Source organism: Gorilla gorilla, chromosome 21, assembly GCF_029281585.2.
Source record: "Gorilla gorilla gorilla isolate KB3781 chromosome 21, NHGRI_mGorGor1-v2.1_pri, whole genome shotgun sequence".
NCBI classification, from domain to species: domain Eukaryota; kingdom Metazoa; phylum Chordata; class Mammalia; order Primates; family Hominidae; genus Gorilla; species Gorilla gorilla.
Window position 1 is genome coordinate 47,371,046 of NC_073245.2, and position 20,956 is coordinate 47,392,001.

General features: G+C 45.4%; 2 protein-coding genes across 3 annotated transcripts in view; one reads left to right on the forward strand and one right to left on the reverse strand.

The window, feature by feature from the left end:
* The window catches only part of EDEM2 (ER degradation enhancing alpha-mannosidase like protein 2), a 100,608-nt gene that overhangs the window by 46,776 nt on the left and 32,876 nt on the right, over positions 1 to 20,956 (reverse strand). The window contains exon 2 of the mRNA XM_031004930.3: positions 2,046 to 2,130. The gene's annotated coding sequence lies outside the window, so the exon portion shown is untranslated. The remainder of the gene's footprint in view (positions 1 to 2,045; positions 2,131 to 20,956) is intronic.
* Positions 8,056 to 13,558, forward strand: PROCR (protein C receptor). Of its 2 annotated transcripts, none has more exons than XM_004062050.4 (5): positions 8,056 to 8,141; positions 8,336 to 8,471; positions 10,934 to 11,185; positions 12,369 to 12,647; positions 12,899 to 13,558. In XM_004062050.4, exons 2-5 carry the CDS (start codon positions 8,402 to 8,404, stop codon positions 13,012 to 13,014), a joined length of 717 nt encoding a protein of 238 aa, XP_004062098.1. In that variant the 5' UTR covers positions 8,056 to 8,141; positions 8,336 to 8,401; the 3' UTR covers positions 13,015 to 13,558. The 2 variants fall into 2 exon arrangements, with proteins under 2 accessions (XP_004062098.1, XP_063558222.1); XM_063702152.1 differs by having other exon boundaries at positions 8,086 to 8,137.

A 20,956-nucleotide genomic window follows, 5' to 3' on the forward strand; every position in this document is an offset into this window, starting at 1 on the left:
CACATCTACAACCATCTGATCTTTGACAAATCTGACAAAAACAAGCAATGGGGAAAGGATTCCCTGTTTAATAAATGGTGTTGGAAAAACTAGCTAGCTATATGCAGAAAACTGAAACTGGACCCCTTCCTTACACCTTATACAAAAATTAACTCCAGATGGATTAAAGACTTAAACATAAGACCTAAAACCATAAAAACCCTAGAAGAAAACCTAGGCAATACCACTCAGGACATAGGCATGGGCAAAGATTTCATGACTAAAACACCAAAAGCAATGGCAACAAAAGCCAAAATTGGCAAATGGGATCTAATTAAACTAAAGAGCTTCTGCACAGCAAAAGAAACTATCATCAGAGTGAACAGGCAACCTACAGAATGGGAGAAAATTTTTGCAATCTATCCTCCTGACAAAGGGCTAATATCCAGAATCTACAAAGAACTTAAACAAATTTACAAGAAAAAAAACAACTCCATCAAAAAGTGAGCAAAGGATATGAACAGACACTTCTCAAAAGAAGACATTTATGTGGCCAAAAAACATATGAAAAACAGCTCATCATCACTGGTCATTAGAGAAATGCAAATCAAAACCACAATGAGATACTATCTCATGCCAGTTAGAATGATGATCATTAAAAAGTCAGGAAACAACAGATGCTGGAGAGGATGTGGAGAAATAGGAATGCTTTTACACTGTTGGTGGGAGAGTAAATTAGTTCAAACATTGTGGAAGACAGTGTGGTGATTCCTCAAGGATCTAGAACCAGAAATACCATTTGACCCAGCAATCCCATTACTGGGTATAAGGATTATAAATCATTCTACTATAAAGAATACATGCAGAGGTATGTTTACTGTGGCACTATTCACAACAGCAAAGACTTAGAACCAACCCAAATGCCCATCAGTGATAGACTGGATAAAGAAAATGTGGCACATATATACCATGGAATACTATGCAGCCATAAAAAAGGATGGGTTCATGTCCTTTGCAGGGACATGGATGAGGCTGAAAACCATCATTCTCAGCAAACTAACACAAAAACAGAAAACCAAACACTGCATGTTATCACTCATAAGTGGGAGGTGAACAATGAGAACACATGGACACAGGGAGGGGAATATCACATACCAGGGCCTGTCAGGGGGTAGGGGGCTAGGGGAGGGATAGCATTAGGAGAAATACCTAATGTAGATGACGGGTTGATGGGTACAGCAAACCACCATGACAAGTGTATACCTGCGTAACAAACCTGCACATTCTGCACATGTACCCCAAACTTAAAGTATAATAAAAATTTAAAAAAGAAATCTAAACACAGAAAAGGTACAGTAAAAATATGGTATAGTCAATTTTAAAAGGTACACCTGTAGAGTGTGTACTTCATGAATGGAGCTTGAAGGACTTGGTGTTGCTCTGAGTGGGTCAGTGAGTGAGTGGTGAGCAAATGTGATGGCCTAGGACATTACTGTATACTACTGTAGAATTTATCAATACTGTTCACTTAGGCTGCACTAAATTTATGCAAAAATATTTTTCTTTCTTCAGTAATAAATTAACCTTAGCTCACTGTAAAAAAAAAAAAGTGAAAAGGTAATATTTATGTGTTCTGTGTTCAGGAAACCAGGAGGAATGGATTTGGCTGAAACTGGAATACATGGATAGATAAGGCTAGAGAGATAGGCACGAGCCAAGCCAACAATACTAGGCTCCCACCAATTGCTGGGGCAGGCAAGAGCAGGCATCATCCTGAGTGTTTGGAGCTCTTTTCATGTTCCCTAAGTTGGGGGGTGTTGGGGGGATGATACAGGGGGAAATTCTGATTAAGACTTAACATCTATTCCTTTGCCTTCTCTTCAAGAAGTCATACGTGATGTCCATCCCTCCTGGACAGGGTCCGTTCTGTTTGCTGCTAAGCTCCTTTCTTATCTCTCCCACCTACTGAACACGTACTGTGTTCTGGGAGTTTTGAATGTATCATCTTGTTTATCCTCATGAGATGGTCTAATAATGAAGAAAGCATGTTTTGGCATCCAACTCACCTGGGTATGAGTCCCAGCTCTGCCTTTTACTAGCTGGATGTCTTTGAGCAGCTCAGTTCACTGTTCTGTGCTTCTGTGTCCTCATCTGTAAAATGGGAATGACGGCTATTTCTTCAGACTGCCCTCCCTCCCTTTTTTTCTGTCTCCCTCCCTCCCTTCCTCCCTCCCTCTTTCCCCCCTTCTTCTTATCTTTTCTTTCTTTCTCTTTCTTTCTTTTCTTCTTTCCTTCTTTTTTCTTTCTCCTTCCTTCCTTCCTTCCTTCCCTCCTCTCTCTCTCTCTTTATTTCTGTCTGCCTGTCCTTCAACAGGGTCTTGCTATATTACCCAGGCTGGTCTCAAACTCCTGGACTCAAGCAATCCTCCCAGCTTGGCCTCCCAAAGTGCTAGGATTACAGGCCTGAGCACCTGGCCTGGACTTTCTTCAGACTTTTCACAGGGTACCAGTGAGAAAAAAATACATGGACTCTGCTTACTTAATACTGTGCCTGGCACATTGTAAGCTCTTCGCACATGTTATTGTTATTATTCCTCATCCTAAGGGGGAAGTGCCTTTGAAGGGTCCACACTCCTTTGTTACCCAAATTGGGCCAGGTTGCTTAAACTGCCGTTCTTCAGTAGCTAACAACAGGCGTGGGAGAGCCTGGTCCTCTGAAGTCCAGCTGGGCACACGGCCAGTCCCTGGCCCGTCCCTGCTCCTGCTGCCCTGGCAAGGCCTCCCTCACCCACTGGGGCTGCACCAGCACTGGCCCCAGCTCAGCTTCCTGTCTCCCTTATCTTCCTCCAGCATGTGCTCTCTGGAGTAGGAAACACCACCGCTTGCTTCCTTCATTTCCCTTTGCTCAACGGCACCCTCATTCTTTAGGTCTCAGTCAAATCCCAGCTGCTGGCCTGGTGCCCACTCTGTGATTTTCTACACCTCAGCCACCCAGGCCAGATGCAGTGTAGGCCATGGCTCCAACAGCAGCATTTCTCTTTTCTTCCCCACCCCCATCCCTGGGTTTAGAATGAGAAAATGCTCAACTTGCCCCCCTCCCAACTTCCCTACCCCCAACACTCTTTTTATTTTCTCTGTTCCCAGCTCCATACTTCCATGCTTTTTTTTTTTTTTTTTTTTTTTTTTTTTGAGACGGAGTCTTGTTCTGTTGCCCAGGCTGGAGTGCAGTGGCAGGATCTCGGCTTACTGCAACCTCCACCTCCCGGGTTCAAGTGAGTCTCCCACCTCAACCTCCTGAGTAGCTGGGATTACAGGCACGCCGCCATGCCCAGCTAATTTTTGTATTTTTAGTAGAGACGGGGTTTTACCATGTTGCCCAGGCTGGTCTCAAACTCCTGACCTCAGGTGATCCATCCACCTTGGCCTCCCAGAGTGCTGGGATTACAGGCATGCCCAGTCCCATACTTTCTGAGTTCAAATCCTCGCTCTGCACTTCCAAGCTGTGTGACCTTGGGCAAGTTACTTAACTATTTTTCTGGGCTTTGATTTTTTTTTTTTTTGTACAGAGGAGCAGAGGAGGTTTCATCAGGTTGTCCAGGTTGGTCCAAACTCCTGGGCTCAAGGGATCCTTCTGCCTGGGCCTCCCAAAATGCTGGGATTACAGGCATGAGCCACCATGCCCAGTTTTTTTGGTTGTTGTTTTGTTTTGTTTGAGACAGGGTCTCTTTCTGTCCCCCAGGCTGGAGTGCAGAGGCACAGACATAGCTCACTGTAGCCTTGACCTTTTGACATCCTGGGCTCAAGCCATACTCCTGCCTCAGCCTCCCAAGTAGATGGGACCACAGGTGTGTACTACCATGCCTGGCTAATTTAAAAAAAATTTTTTTATAGAGATGGAGTCTCATATGTTGCCATGCTGGTCACTAATTTACAGGCATGAGCCACTACACCCAGGCAGCTTTATTTTATTTATTTTTTTGTCTGTAGCATGGAAACAATGAGCATGGTCTGCCCCAGAGAAAGTGATTAAAGGCCTAGCACATAGTATGAATTTAAAGAATGTTTTATAACATATATATTAAACATTCAAGCATGTTGGAGGTATGTGTTAAAAAATGTATTGATGGAAAGTGATCAAAATAATTTTTGAGTCACTGTGCGGGAGTTAAATTCACAAACTTTGGCACCAGAGAGAGAGAGAAAGTTTCAAATTATAGCTTTTGCTGTGTGACCTTAGGTAAGTCACTTAACCTCTCTAAGCCTCAGTTTCTTTATTAGTAAAATGGTGATGCTAGTGAAACCCATTTCACAGGGCTAGCATAAGAATAAAGTAAGATTATTTAAGTAAAGAGCCGAACACTGTTTCTGGCCTACAATAAGTGTTACTTATAATAATGGTATCATTGTCTCACTGTTCAATTTTCAGGGCTCTAGTATATGAGAGGGGTGCTTGGGAAATAGCTGTTGCTGCTGCTATCTGTCCATGATGGATCTTAACCTGATTAGAAAGGCTTCCATGTGGCTGGGCGCGGGGGCTCGTGCCTGTAATCCCAGCACTTTGGGAGGCCAAGGCAGATGGATCACTCGAGGTCAGGAATTCGAGACCAGCCTGGCCAACATGATGAAACCCTATCTCTACTAAAAATGCAAAAATTAGCCAGGCGTGGTGGCACCCGCCTGTAATCCCAGCTACTTGGGAGGCTGAGGCAGGAGAAATGCTTGAATCCAGGAGGTGGAGGTTGCAGTGAGCAGAGATCATACCATTGCACTCCAGTCTGGGCAACAGAGCGAGACTCCATCTCAAAAAAAAAAAAAAAAAGAAAGAAAGAAAAGGAAAGAAAGCCCTTGATGTAATGAGCTCTGTGTAAGATAATGTGGGTGAAAGTGGACCCAGACCCTACCCGCTTAGAAGGAAGGCTCACAGCATTCAATTCCAAATTGGTTCAATCATACACTCTTTTGCCCTCTCTTATCCATCCCAAAGTACCCTTCAAGTCTTCAAGGGAGAAAAAAGGCAAAGCAAAAATATGCACAACCTCACTAAGAATCAGAAAAACGCAAACTAAAACCAAAGAGAAATGCCATTTTACACCCAACCATCTGATAATGCCAAGGGCTGGCAAGGATGTGAAGCGAGGGAATTCTCATACACTGCTGGGAACGTAAATTGGCACAACCTTTCTGTAAAACAGTTTGGCAATATCTAGTAAAACTGAAGATGCATATACTTTATTACTCAGAAATTCCACTGTCAAGTTTGCACCTACAAAAACTCCCACATATGCACAAGGACTCGCGTATGAGAATGTTCATACCAGCACTGTTTGTAATAGCAAAAAACTGGAAAAAACTTAAGTGTTCAGCAACAAGAGAATGGATACATAAATAATGATCTATTCCCAAAATTGATTTTTTTTTTGAGACAGGGTCTTGCTCTGTTGCCCAGGCTAGAGTGCAGTGGCATGATCACGGCTCACTGCAGTCTCAACCTCCTGGGCTCAAGCAATCCTCCTACCTCAGCCTCCTGAATAGCTGAGACCACAGGCACACCCCATCACACCCAGCTAATTTTATTTTTTTTGTAGAGATGGGGGTCTCACTATGTTGCCCAGGCTGGTCTTGAACTCCTGGGCTCAAATGATCCACCCACCTCGGCCTCCCAAAGTGCTGGGATAATACCTCCCCAGCCGGAATATTTTAAAGCAGTGAAAATGAATGGTCTACACATAGCCACATGAATGAATCTTATTAATACATTAAGTGAAAAAAGCAAAAGGTACAGAGGAATACATACATTTTAACACCATTTATATAAAGCTCAAAATATGTGAAATACCACTATCTATTGTTTAGGGATATATACATAAGTAGTGTAAGTATACAGAAATATAAGGAAATGAAAAATATCAAATCTTCATTTTCATCTGAAGTGGTTACTTCAGGGGCTGTGGCAGGGAGAGAGAGATGCAACTGAGGAAGAGTCCATAGGGGGCTTCAACTATATTAGCAATATTGTATTTCTTATGCTTGGTGGTGGGGATAGGTATGTTTGAAATGTAATCCTTTAAGCGTGAAATAACTCTTCAAAAATGAAATATTTCAGGCTGTGCACAGTGGCTCAGGCTTGTAATCCCAGCATGTTGGGAGGCTGAAGTGGGCGGATCACCTGAGGTCAGGAGTTTGAGACCAACCTGGCCAACATGGTGAAATCCCATCTCTACTAAAAATACAAAAATTAGCCAGGTGTGGTGGCAGGTGACTGTAATCCCAGCTACTTGGGAGGCTGAGGCAGGAGAATCGCTTGAATCTGGGAGGTGGAGGTTGCAGTGAGCCGAGATCACGCCACTGCATTACAGCAAGACTCCGTCTCAAAAAAAAGAAAAAAAAAAGAAAAAAGAAATGTTTCATAATTTTTAATAAAAGGCAAGACAATATAAATTGGTAGTTATTTAAGTCATTCTACTTTTCCTGAGGCCCAGTGCAGGAAAACAAAGTTCCTATCCTTGTTCCAACTAGACCATTTTGATAAGCTGCAAAAAGAAAAGACTTTGATGCTATTTCTTAGCCAGTTTGCAACAGCTGAGAGGTGAGCATGGAAGCTCTTGCATATATTCAGTTCAGAGAATGGGTGCTTAGTTTATGTCCAGAGTTTGTCCCAGATTTCACTATGACATCAACTCTCCGGGGAGAAGTATATAAAATAAAAAGTTAAAATCCCTCTCAGTCCTTTACCCAATCCTATTCCCCAGAGGTAATCGCTATTGACAGTACCCCTCCAGATATTTTCCCTATGTATATACAAATACACAGATACACACTGAAAGTTAATTTTGGCCAGGTGCAGTGGCTCCTGCCTATACCAGAGGATTGCTTGAGTGCAGGAGTTCAAGACCAGCCTGGGCAACATAGCGAGACCACATCTCTAGTAAAAATAAAAAAAAATAGCTAGGCGTGGTGGCACAGTGGCACGTACCTTTAGTCTCAGCTACTCGGGTGGTTGAGGTGGGAGAATCACTTGAGCCCGGGAGGTCAAGCCTACAATTAGCTGTGATTGCTTCACTGCACTACAGCCTGGGCAACAGAGCTAGACCCTGTCTCAAAAAAAAATAATAAATTTTATATATATATATATGAGGATGAAATTACATATGTATTATTTGAACAGAAGTGAAATCTTTTCTTTTTTTTTTCAGACAGAATCTTGCTGCATGACCCAGGCTAGAATGCAGTGGTGTGATCTCGGCCCTCTGCAACCTCCACCTCCCAGGTTCAAGCGATTCTCATGCCTCAGTCTCCCAAGTAGCTGGGATTACAGGCATGCACCACCATGCCCAGCTAATTTTTGTATTTTTAGTAGAGACATTCGCCATATTGGCCAGGCTGGTCTCAAACTCCTGGCCTCAAGTGATCTGCCCACCTCAGCCTCCCAAAGTGCCAGCAGCATGCTCGGGGGAGTGACTTTAAAACTTTTCTACTTGCTTCCTAGAGTAAGGAACGCATTTTACACTGCTATCCAAAACTCATCATAGAAACATACACACACAAAACCAAAGCACACATATACAACGGAGCAAATATTTCATGACATAACACTTTCTCATACTAAGGGTGACGCACTGAAATTTTGTATTCTGTCCTATTTCATTTTTTAAAAATGGTAACCATGACCTGCTAAATTGATTTCATTGTCCACTAATAAATTATGACCTCAGTTTCAAAAAGATTGCTTTAGGTAACCAATCATCTTCTGAGATTTATACAGATTGCTCATAATTCTCTCCTATTTGTTAAAAACATGCTGCAGTGAACTGCTTTACACTCATTTTATGACTACTTCTGAGACAAAGATCCCGGATTATGTAATTGTTATTTACTTAAAATTCTGGTAAAATGTAGCCATTATACTGGAAAACTAAATTTTAATCTTGGATCTGTCACCACCACGATATATAAACTTTGGGCAAGTCCCTGCACCTCTCTGGACCTCAATCTCCCCATCAGCAACCTGCTGATCCTACTCCCAGGAGTGTGCTCTAAGTTGAAAGTAGATGCCCCACCCCCTGAGTCAGCGCCGGCAGGACTTCTCACCAAGCCCTTCTCCCCCTTTTCCGCTCCCTGTTCCTGGTTCCTAGGAAGCAGCCCAAGGAGAAGAGAAAAGGCAGGTCTGGGCAGGAGGGAGCAACGAAGGGCGGGGCAGAGGGAGGGCAGGAGGGAGGCCGGCCCCCTAGTAGGAAATGAGACACAGTAGAAATAACACTTTATAAGCCTCTTCCTCCTGCCATCTCCTGGCCTCCTTCCATCCTCCTCTACCCAGACTCCGCCCCTCCCAGACGGTCCTCACTTCTCTTTTCCCTAGACTGCAGCCAGCGGATCCCGCAGCCGTCCCGAGCCAGGAACCCAGGTCCAGAGCCTCAACTTCAGGATGTTGACAACATTGCTGCCGATACTGCTGCTGTCTGGCTGGGCCTTTTGTAGCCAAGACGCCTCAGATGGTGAGTCGGGGGCACATCTCCTGCCTCAGGATGGTTCTGGAGAATCTCAGTCTATCTGGGCACATGGCAAGACCACAGGAGAGTTTATCTCACTCACAGCATCTGTGTCTGCAGCTGGCTAGATCTCTCTACAGGGCAGGCAGAGTCTTGGGGACTGGTTCGTGTCCCAAAGCCAAGGTGAGTTAGTACATTTAAGCCCCTGAAAAGGGGGAGATGAAATAGGCTAGGGGAAACAGGATGACTGGAAACATGAGAAAGAAACCAGCAGAGAGGGTAGGAGAATCAGCCCCAGGGAGAGGGGAGAAAGGGGAACTGAGGGTGATGGTAGATAGAGGTACATCTAGGGGAGACGGGAAGAGGCTCAGAAGAGAAGAGAAATGGAGGGAATGGGAAGACACTGGGAAAACTGATGGAAGAACTGGGGGAAGACTGGGGCAGAGAGAGGTTAGGGGAGGCTAGGGAAAATGGAAGGAGACTGGGTGCAGCTGGTGGAACTGGGGAGAAAGAGATGCTGTGCCTAATAGAACTTATGGGCGATCAGGCTACTGAAGTGGCCCTGTTTAAGCAGAAAAGGGAGTTATTACCCTCCCTTATAATTGCACAGGGGCCTCCTTTCCCCTCTCTCACAATCCACATAACTTCAGTCTCCCCCTCAGAGAGGCAGCAAATAATAACCAGTATTCAATGAGTGCTCACTATGGTTAATACATGTATTGACCCATTTAACTTGCACAAACCCCTAAAGGTGGGTAATATTATTACTATCTCCATTTTATGAGGAGGAAACTGGGTCACAGAGTAGTTAAGGACCATGTCTAGGGTTATCCATAAATATACTTATTCACATCTGCAGATACAAAGCACAACTTCTCAAATGCAAACACAGACAGGACCCACTCACACACACAGATTTACAACCCCGGACTCATCCAAATGTGCTCTGGGCATCAACTCTGTGCCAGCCTCTTTTCTGGGTGTAGGAAGCAGAGATTACCAAGCATGGTTCCATAGCCTAGAGGAGTCCAGTGTGGCCTGTGTGTGTTTGGAGACAGTCAGGTAGTATCCCGTGAGATACACACTAATATATGGTGGTCTGGGATCACTGAAACAGACACACTGTGTCTCGTGGGGCATCAGAAAAAAATTTCCAAGAAGAGGGCAACTGAGCTGGGTCTTTTTTTCTTTTCTTTTCTTTTTTTTTTTTTTTTGAGATGGAGTCTTGTGCTGTCACCCAGGCTGGAATGCAGTGGCACAATCTCAGCTAACTGTAACCTCCAACTCCCAGGTTCAGGCGATTCTCCTGCCTCAGCCTCCTGAGTAGCTGGGACTACAGGCATGTACCACCACGCCTGGCTAATATTTGTACTTTTAGTACAGATGGGGTTTCGCCATGTTGGCCAGGCTGGTCTTGAATCCCTGACCTCAAGTGATCCGCCCGCCTCGGCCTCCCAAAGTGCTGAGATTACAGGCATGAGCCACCGTGCCCAGTCTCTGAGCTGGGTCTTAAATCATGAATAAACTTCGCCAGGCAGAAAAAGGGAGGCAGAGCAATCCTGACATGCTATTCATGTGTCAGCCAAAGGCAGCATGAAGAACCCCAACTAGTTTGATATATAAGCAGCGGGAAGCGGCCAGAAAAGGCAGCAGGGGCCAGGTCTCTAGCAGCCTTGAATGCCAGGCTAAAGACTCTGGACTTGATCCTGTGGGGAGGCAGTGTAGCAGAATGGCTGAGTGCTGGACTTGACTGCCTATGTGCAAACCTTGGCTCTGCTACACTATCTCTGTCTCAGTTTCCCATGTAGACTGGGGTTAATAATAGTAGCTATTGCATTAAGCCACTGGGGAAAGGCACAAAGATAATAATGTATGTAAAGCCCATTGCCCAGGTTATAATAAGCACTTGGTCGACATTGGCTATGATTATTTTTGATTAATGAAGGGGAGGGGGTTATGGCACTGGAAGATTTTAAGTAGGAAAAGGACATGATCTCATCCCTGGGTCAGGTGGAGGTCGGAATAGAGAACGGGGAGATGAAGTAGAAAGTTACTACCCCAGTCTAGATGAGACGGATGAATCCTGAATCAGGGCAGTGGAAGAGGAGATGGAGAACAGGCGATGGAACTGGGATTTTATTCAGGTCAGGATTTGTTAACCATTTGTTCCATTGGTTAACAGGAAACGGGGGGAGGGAGAGCCGAGGGTGAAAAAGGAGGCAGAAAGGAGTGTCTCTTCCACTGCAGGCCTCAGTTTCCTCATCTGTAAAACGGAGATAATAATCCCTGTCCTGCCCTCCTGGCAGAGTTCATGTGAGCGTCAAATGGCAGAAGCGGTGGGAGGGCACATTATAGTTTATGAAGGGTCGAGAAGGCGGGCGGCCAGCCTCGAGGTAGGGGGTTATTATCTTCCGCTGCCCGCCGCCCCCTCCCACGCCGGCCCAGGCTGAAGCTGACTCTGCCCGCAGGCCTCCAAAGACTTCATATGCTCCAGATCTCCTACTTCCGCGACCCCTATCACGTGTGGTACCAGGGCAACGCGTCGCTGGGGGGACACCTAACGCACGTGCTGGAAGGCCCAGACACCAACACCACGATCATCCAGCTGCAGCCCTTGCAGGAGCCCGAGAGCTGGGCGCGCACGCAGAGTGGCCTGCAGTCCTACCTGCTCCAGTTCCACGGCCTCGTGCGCCTGGTGCACCAGGAGCGGACCTTGGCCTGTGAGTAGGCGCGCAGCGGGGGCGGGGTCTGGGCGGGGTAGTGGGGGCGGGGTCTGGGCGTGGTGGGGGCGGGGCCTGGCGGGTGGAGGCGGGCTGGGGCTTGCAGGGACCCGGCAGCCACTGGAGCTCGGTGATTGCTGGGTGGCGGCTGGAGAGAGGCAGTTGTCCCCGCTAAGAAAGCCCCGACTCGGGCGGTCGTCCTGCTGGCATAACCTCTTGGGATAGACCCTGTTGGAAGGCCCTGACACCGTGACGTCGAAGGTCCCCAGAAAACTCACCCCTCGCCTCACAGTCCTCCAACTCCTTTTCTTCATAGATCTCCGTCCTTCCCTTCCCACAACCCCCAGCACTTCACCCTCCACCCTCCAGCCACTTCTCCTCATACAAGCTGATGACTTCGCTCTTAGCTCCACTCATGACCCGAACTCTTCCCCCAAAGACCCCAAGTTCTTCTCTCAAAGCCCCACTCCTTCCCCGTCACAACCCTAACTCGTTCTCAAAGACCCCAGTTTCTTTTCTCAAAGCAGCACTCCGTCCCCCTTCCCCCACCATCATGGCCTTTAACTCCTTTCTCTCCTAGTTCCCCACCCCACCCACTTTTTTTTTTTTTTTTTTTTTTGAGACGGAGTCTCACTCTGTCGCCCAGGCTGGAGTGCAGTGGCACGATCTCGGCTCACTGCAACTTCCGCCTCCCGGGTTCAAGCGATTCTCCTGCCTCAGCCTCCCAAGTAGCTGGTATTACAGGAGCTCGCCACCACGCCCGGCTAATTTTTTGTATTTTTAGTAGAGACGGGGTTTCGCCATGTTGGCCAGGCTGGTCTCGAACTCCTGACCTCAGGCGATCCACAAGCCTGGCCTCCCAAAGTGCTGGGATTACAGGCGTGAGCTGCCGCCCCTGCCCCAGCCTCACCCCCTGTTTTTTTTTCTATTACAGTTGAACAAGGCCTGACAATTCCCTTTTATCATCACAGTCCCTGGCCCCTTCTTTCTTAGCCTCTAACAGTCTAACCCCAAACCCCTCCTCACAGCCCCAGGCCCTTCTCCCCATAGTTCCCTGACCTAGACTCCCCTCTCCTCACAGCACTGACTCTTGCCTTCTCATGTTCTTTTCCCCTTGGTGGGCCTCGCCCCACACCTGGCACCCTCTCTGCACAGTCCCCTGACCCTGACTGTCTATCCACAGTTCCTCTGACCATCCGCTGCTTCCTGGGCTGTGAGCTGCCTCCCGAGAGCTCTAGACCCCATGTCTTCTTCGAAGTGGCTGTGAATGGGAGCTCCTTTGTGAGTTTCCGGCCGGAGAGAGCCTTGTGGCAGGCAGACACCCAGGTCACCTCCGGAGTGGTCACCTTCACCCTGCAGCAGCTCAATGCCTACAACCGCACTCGGTATGAACTGCGGGAATTCCTGGAGGACACCTGTGTGCAGTATGTGCAGAAACATACTTCCGCGGAAAACACAAAAGGTATGATGGGACGGGGCCCAGGCCTGCAAGCTGGGGAGAGGGCGGGTTCCAGACAAATGGATGGACCTGAAGGATGGATGCCTAGAGCAACAAGAGGCCCACAGCTGGGGGTTTGGGACAGAACACACGCAGCTTCAGTCAGTTGGTAAACGGGTCCCTTTCCTCTGGGGCAGAAACGCTTTGGGGTTTGACTCAAATCATGGACTCCTTGGGGGCCTATTCTTCGGGCTAACTCTTTGCATGTTCTGCAGGGAGCCAAACAAGCCGCTCCTACACTTCGCTGGTCCTGGGCGTCCTGGTGGGCAGTTTCATCATTGCTGGTGTGGCTGTAGGCATCTTCCTGTGCACAGGTGGACGGCGATGTTAATTACTCTCCAGCCCCCTCAGAAGGGGCTGGATTGATGGAGGCTGGCAAGGGAAAGTTTCAGCTCACTGTGAAGCCAGACTCCCCAACTGAAACACCAGAAGGTTTGGAGTGACAGCTCCTTTCTTCTCCCACATCTGCCCACTGAAGATTTGAGGGAGGGGAGATGGAGAGGAGAGGTGGACAAAGTACTCGGTTTGCTAAGAACCTAAGAACGTGTATGCTTTGCTGAATTAGTCTGATAAGTGAATGTTTATCTATCTTTGTGGAAAACAGATAATGGAGTTGGGGCACGAAGCCATGGCCCATCCTCCAAAGACAGACAGAATCACCTGAGGCGTTCAAAAGATATAACCAAATAAACAAGTCATCCACAATCAAAATACAACATTCAATACTTCCAGGTGTGTCAGACTTGGGATGGGACGCTGGTATAATAGGGTAGAAAGAAGTAACACGAAGAAGTGGTGGAAATGTAAAATCCAAGTCATATGGCAGTGATCAATTATTAATCAATTAATAATATTAATAAATTTCTTATATTTAAGGCATTGTTATCTCCTCCACTTTGCAAAATTTCTGGAAAAGTAACCTATACCCATTTCTTCTGCTTCCTTATTTCTCACTCATTCTTTTTTTTTTTTTTTTTTTGAGACAGAGTCTTGCTCTGTTGCCTAGACTGGAGTGCAATGGTGTGATCTCAGCTCACTGCAACCTCTGCCTCCCAGGTTCAAGCAATTCTCCTGCCTCAGCCTCCCAAGCAGCTGGGATTACAGATGCATGCCACCACACCCAGCTAATTTGTGTATTTTTAGTAGAGATGGGGTTTCACCACGTTGGCCATCCTGACCTCGTGATCCGCCTTCCCCAAGTGCTGGGATTAGACGTGAGCCACTGCGCCTGGTCTTCTCACTCATTCTTAGACCCAGTGCAATCTGACTTCTCTATAAACTACTCTAAGATCACCAGTAACCTCTAATTGTCAAACCGTCACCCTACATGGTATCTGCAAATTTGCGGACTAGAACTCTCTTTTTGCCTTAACTTCTGAGATACCATACTTCAATTTTTAAAACTGTTCTGTCTACTTTTTTTCAATCCCTTTGACTATGTCATCTTACACGATTCACCCTGGAAATGCTGGCTTCCTTAGAATTCCATTTTTTGGTTCCTTTTGTTCCTGTTTGAACTATACCCTTTCTAGGTGACCTACTGACCTTCATGGCTGCAAATACTATCTACCTGTGGTTTCCATGGAGAAGCAATATAATTTTATCTTTAAAAGCATGTGTTTTGTCGGCCAGGCGCGGTGGCTCACGCCTGTAATCCCAGCGCTTTGGGAGGCCGAGGCGAGAGGATCACTTGAGGTCAGGAGTTCAAGACAAGCCTGGCCGACACAGTGAAACCCCATCTCTACTAAAAATACAAAAATTAGCCAAGTGTGGTGGCACGCGCCTGTAATCCCAGCTACTTGGGAGGCTGAGGCAGGAGAATCACTTGAACCCGGGAGGCAGAGTTTGCAGTGAGCTGAGATCACACCACTGCACTCCAGCCTGGGCAACAGAGTGAGATTCTTTTTTTTTTTTTTTATTCTAAAAAAAAAAAAAAAAGAGTATATGTTTTGTCATCAGACTTAAGTTTTACTTCTTTGAACTAGAAATTTAACTTCTTCAAGTCTCAGTTTTTTTTGTTCCCAAATGGTATTAATAAAATATACCAAAGGGTATAAGAAAAACAATACCCAATTCATAAAGGCATGAAGAGTATTAAATAAAAGTATATATGTAAAATAATATGCCAAGCGCAAGCTGGGCACGGTGGCTCATGCCCGTAATCCCAGCACTTTGGGAGGCTGAGGCGGGCGGATCACGAGGTCAGGAGATCGAGACCATCCTGACTAACACAGTGAAACCCTGTCTCTACTAAACAAAAACAAAAAATTAGCCGGGCATGGTTGCGGGCGCCTGTAGTCCCAGCTCCTCGGGAGGCTGAGGCAGGAGAATGGCGTGAACCCGGGAGGCAGAGCTTGCAGTGAGCCGAGATCACGCCACTGCACTCCAGCCTTGGCGACAGAGTGAGACTCTGTCTCAAAAAAAAAAAAAAAAAAAAAAAAAAAAAAGCCAAACGCAATGACTGGCTCACACCTGTAATCCCAACACTTTGGGAGGCAGAGGCAGGAGGATTGCTTGAGCTCAGAGGTTTGAGACCAGCCTAGACAACATAGTGAGACCCTGTCTCTACAAAAAAAATAGAAAAAATTAGCTGGGCATGGTGGTGTGGGCCTGTAGTTCCAGTTACTCAAGAGGCTGAGGTAAGAGGATTGCTTGAGCCCAGAAGGTTGAGGCTGCTTTGAGCCATGATCGTGCCACCACACTGCAGCCTGGCAACAGACCGAGAAAAAAAAAAAAAAGATAGTATATGTATAGTCAGTAAATACAGCAGTGGCTTCTGATCTCCAGACCACTCATTTGCATTGATTCTTTAAAATCATCTCTACCTTAATGTTCTGTAGACATTTCAAAATCAACATGTTCAAAATCAAATTTATTATCTATCTCCCCAAATCTGCTCTCTCTACTTCTGATGTTTACTGTTCATTAATGGATAACAGAATAACCATCAAATCATGTAAGTGGAGAGAACTCAGTGTTAACCTTTATTTACTCCCTCTTATTTATCCCCATCTACCAAATACAGTCTCTATAAAACACATTCACTCCTTTCTACCCCATTGCTTTTGTTCAAGATATCATAATTCCTCTCTTTCTTTGTGGTAAACATGAAAGTGTACCATCCAGTTCTACCTCCAAAGAAAGACTTCCTGTTGGCCGGGCATGATGGTTCACGCTTGTAATCCCAGCACTTTGGGAGGCCGAGGTGGGGGGATCACCTGAGGTCAGGAGTTGGAGACCAGCCTGGCCAACATGGCGAAACCCTGTCTCTACTAAAAATACAAAAATTAGCCGGGCGCGGTGGTGCGCGCTTGTAATCCCAGCTACTAGCAGGGGCTGAGGCAGGAGAATCTCTTGAACCCAAGAGGCAGAGGTTGCAATGAGCTGAGATCTCGCCACTGCACTCCAGCCTGGGCAACAAGAGCAAAACTCCATCTCAAATAAATAAATAAATACATAAATAAATAAATAAGAAAAAAAGACTTGCTGTTCAGCTATAGGGGGAATAGCCAGCAGATAGCTTCCGCCTGCTTCAGTTCTTTCAATGTCTGCCTCAGCTGTAGAGGACAGTCCCGCACAAGATCATGCCCATCCCAGGGCTGCCCTCACTCGGTGCCTAAGCAAGGCAGGGGTATAAAAGTTTGGTCATTTTGGCCAACTGCAGGACAACTCTGAGAATAGGTTGGATTGACAAGGGCTGGCCGGGGCTGGAAATATTCACTCCAGAGCTCCCTGCCAGGGAGGCTGGGTCTTTGTCAGATCTGCATTGCCGTTTGACTTCTCTCTTAGCTCAGCCCTACTTCTTCCCCCTGGTAAGCATCTTGCACCTCAAACTCTGTCTCAGCCTCTGCTTCCAGATAACCCAACTTGTGTGTGTGTGTCTCTCTCTCTTTCAAAATTGAGAAATTTTCTCAATCTTGTCTGGACCATGGCAGTAGCCTCCTCCTAAGAAATTGTCTCTAATTTCTCCATATTTTAATTCATCTTCTACATGGCAGTAAGAAACAGATCTAATTGTGTCATTATTCCTTTTGTTGTTGTTGTTTGGTTTTTGTTTTGTTTTGTTTTGTTTTGAGACAGAGTCTCTCTCTGTCACCCAGGCTGGAGTGCAGTAGTGTGATCTTAGCTCACTGCAACTTCTGCCTCACAGGTTCAAGCAATTCTCCTGCCTCAACCTCCCGAGTAGCTGGGATTACAGGCATGTGCCACCACGCCCAGCTAATTTTTTGTATTTTTAGTAGAGTCGGGGTTTCACCATGTTGGTCAGGCTGGTCTTGAGCTCCTGACCTCAAGTGATCCACCCGCCTTGGCCTCACAAAGTGCTGGGATTACAGGCGTGAGCCACCACGCCTGGACTGTTTTTTAAATTTCTCATTGAGTTAAATTCAGAATCCTCAAAATGACATTCAAGGCCTTGCACAATGTGGCCCCAACCTAATTTTCTAATTTTATTTTAATTTAATTTTATTTTATTTTATTTTATTTTGAGATGGAGTCTCACTCTGTCACCCAGGCTGGAGTAAAGTGGTGCGATCTCTGCTCACTGCAACCTCCACCTCCCGGGTTCAAGCTATTCTCCTACCTCAGCCTCCCGAGTAGCTGGGATTGCAGGCATGTGCCACCACGCCCGGCTAATTTTTGTATTTTTAGTAGTGACGGGGTTTCACCATGTTGGTCAGGCTGGTCTTGAACTCCTGACCTCATGATCTGCTCTCCTTGGCCTCCCAAAGTGCTGGGATTGCCGGTGTGAGCCACTGTGCCCGGCTCCTCAAATTTTATTTTCTACCATTTCTCTTTAGCCACTGTGCCCTAGATTATTTATTTTAAAAGCATATTTTTAAATGATGGAAGTGGTACAACAACAGCAATAACAAAGAAGTTTACAAAGAAATTTCATAAAGGAAAAACGGAACACCTCCTGCTTTCTCATTCTCCCCAAATCCTTACTCCAGAGGTATGCTAAGATTATTAGTTGCAAGCAACAGAAACCAATTCTGCCAACTTAAGGGGAAAATAAGTATATTGGAAGGTTATTAAGTAATCCTCAGAGTTGATGGGAAAGCCAGATAATCAAGCTCAGAAAGTAGAACCAGGGACCACAGCCAAAGTCACACCACAGGAATGGTATTAAGGATGCCACAGCTGGAAGCACTACCTCCATCACCAATGCTGCTGCCATATTAAAGGAATTCTCCTCTGACCCTGTGTCTTTACAGCATTTGTTCAAGAGTCAGTATCCTGAGTGGAAGCAGCCAAATGACCAAGCCTTGGTCATGTTGCTTTTGCCTTAGCTGCAAGTGCAGGGGGGAAAAGGAAAACTTTAGATACCTTTGACTTCTCTTGTGGGAGGTGAGAACCTGTCTCCCATTAAGACTCACACAGAGGAAGAGATTTCAGATGCTGGGCAACCAAAACAGGTACAGGTGATTTTAAAGAATCGATGCAAATGAGAAGCCTGGAGATCAGTAGCCACTGCTGTATTTACTAACTCTACATATATTATCTTTTTTTTGAGACAGACTCTTGGTCTGTTGCCCAGGCTGGAATTGGTGGCACGATCATGGCTCACTGCAGCTTCAACCTCCTGGGCTCAAAAAACAGAACAAAAGAAAAATAAAATAGAAAAGCAAAAACAACAAAAACCCATAAATGTTCACTATATCTCACATCATTAATTTATTTACTCATTTAATAAATGTTTGTCAGAAACTTCCATATAGAAGGCTTTATGTTATGTACTTTGGAAGACACAAAATGATTAGGATATGATCCTTCTCAAGGAGCCCAGTCTTTTCTTGGGAAGATAAAACATACAAAAAAGAACAACACAAGGCAAGATGCTTTGTATAACTAGAAGAAACACACAAATAAAAATGTTATGTTATGTGGCCGGGCATGGTGGCTCACACCTGTAATCCCAGCACTTTGGGAGGCTGAGGTGGGCAGTTCACCTGAGGTCAGGTGTTCGAGACCAGCCTGGCCAACATGGTGAAACGGTCTCTACTAAATATACAAAAATTAGCCAGGCATGGTGGCGCGTGCCTGTAGTTCCAGCTACTCAGGAGGCTAAGGAAGGAGAGTAGCTTGCACCCAGGAGGCAGATGTTGCAGTGAGTTGAGATTGTGCCACTGCACTCCAGCCTGGGCAGCGGAGTGAGACTCCATCTCAAAAAAAAAAAAAAAAAGGAAAGAAAGAAAGAAAAATGTTATGCTCTGATTTACTCTTGTAGCTATCATTTACATATTGCTATATAGTTTTTGGAATTCTGTAACTTGCGTTTATCATTTAATACTCTCTTTGGTCTTGTAAGATAGATATAATCATTTTAGATTAGGAGACATGTTTAGGGAGAATAAGAAAGTTAATAACTGATATGGTTTGGATGTTTTGTCCCTCCAAATCTCATGTTGGAATGTGACCTCCATTGTTAGAGATGGGCATAATGGGAGGTGTTTGGGTCATGGGGGCAGATCCCTCATGAATGGCTTAACACCATCCTTTAGTGTGGAGTGAGTTCTTGTTCAGTTAGATTACACATGAGATCTCGTTGTTTAAAAGGATCTGAGACCTCCCCTCCTCTTTCTTGCTTCCTTCTGTCTCATCTTATATGCCTGCTCCCCCTTTGCCTTCCAACATGATTGAAAGCTTCCTGAGGCCTCACCAGAAGAAGATGCTGGTGCCATGCTTCCTGTACATCCTGCAGAAGTGTGAGTCAAAATAAACCTCTTTTCTTTTATAAATTAGCCACTTGCAGGTATTCCAGTATAGCAGCACAAGAATGGACTAATATAGTATCAGAGCTAGGATTCAAACCCATGCCTTTGTGTTCTAGGATTTATGCTTTCTCTCCTCTACTAAAACTGCAGGAATCAGAGGAATCTAGGGGAGAAACATGGTATTTGTGAATTGGTGAGATATGACCATGCCCAGATAGGAAAGATAGACAGAACAGATTCAATAATGAAAATAGGAAAAAGCAGAGTAAATTTCAGACATTTCTTAAAGAAGATACACCAGTGGCCAATAAGCACATGAAAAGATGCCCAACATCGTTGTAGTCATTATGGAAATGCAAATCAAAACTATGAGATACCACTTCATACCATCAAGAATGGCTATAGGAGGATGGATAGAATCAATATTGTGAAAATGACCATACTGCCAAAAGCAATCTACAAATTCACGCAATCCCCATCAAAATACCACCATCATTCTTCACAGAGTTAGAAAAAACAGTTCTAAAATTCATATGGAATCAAAAAAGAGCGCACATGGCCAAAGCAAGAGTAAGCAAAAAGAACAAATCCGGAGGCATCACACTACCTGATTTCAAATTATACTATAAGGCCATAGTCACCAAAACAGCATGATACTGGTGTAAAAATAGGCACATAGACCAATGGAACAGAATAGAGAACCCAGAAATAAACCCAAATACTTCTAGCCAACGGATCTTTGACAAAGCAAACAAAAACATAAAGTGGGGAAAGGACACCCTTTTCAACAAATGGTGCTGGGATAATTGGTTAGCCACAGGTAGAAGAACGAAACTGGATCCTCATCTTTTACCTTATACAAAAATCAACTCAAGATGGATTAAGGAGCTGGGCGTGGTGGCTCACGCCTGTAATCCTAGCACTTTGGGAGGCTGAGGCGGGCAGATCACGAGGTCAGGAGATTGAGACCATCCTGGCTAACACGGTGAAACCCATCTCTACTAAAAAATACAAAAAATTATCTGGGCATGGTGGCGGGCGCCTGTAGTCCCAGCCACTCAGGAGGCTGAGGCAGGAGAATGGCGTGAACCCGGGAGGTGGAGCTTTCAGTGAGCTGAGATGACGCCACTGCACTCCAGCCTGGGCGACAGAGCGAGACTGCGAGACTCTGTCACAAAAAATAAAAAAACACAAGATGGATTAAGGACCTAAACCCAAGATCTGAAACTATAAAATTTCTACAAGATAACATTGGAAAAACCCTTCTAGACATTGGCTTAGCCAAAGATTTCAAGACAAAAAAACCAAAAGCAGTTGCAATATAAATAAAGGTAAATAGCTGGGACCTAATTAAACCAAAGAGCTTTTGCACGGCAAAAGGAACAGTCAGCAGAGTAAACAGACAACCCACAGAGTGGGAGAAAATCTTCACAATCTATACATCTGACAAAGGACTAATATCCAGAATCTACAATGAACTCAAACGAATCAGTAAGACAAAAAAAAAAAAAAAAAAAAAAAAATCAATCCCAACAAAAAGTGGGCTAAGGAGATGAA

Coding starts and splice junctions, on each gene's coding strand:
- PROCR (XM_004062050.4), top strand. CDS start 8,402: ATGTTGACAACATTGCTGCCGATACTGCTGCTGTCTGGCTGGGCCTTT. Junction 11,186..12,368: donor CCAGGAGCGGACCTTGGCCT/GTGAGTAGGCGC, acceptor GTCTATCCACAG/TTCCTCTGACCATCCGCTGC. Junction 12,648..12,898: donor TTCCGCGGAAAACACAAAAG/GTATGATGGGAC, acceptor CATGTTCTGCAG/GGAGCCAAACAAGCCGCTCC.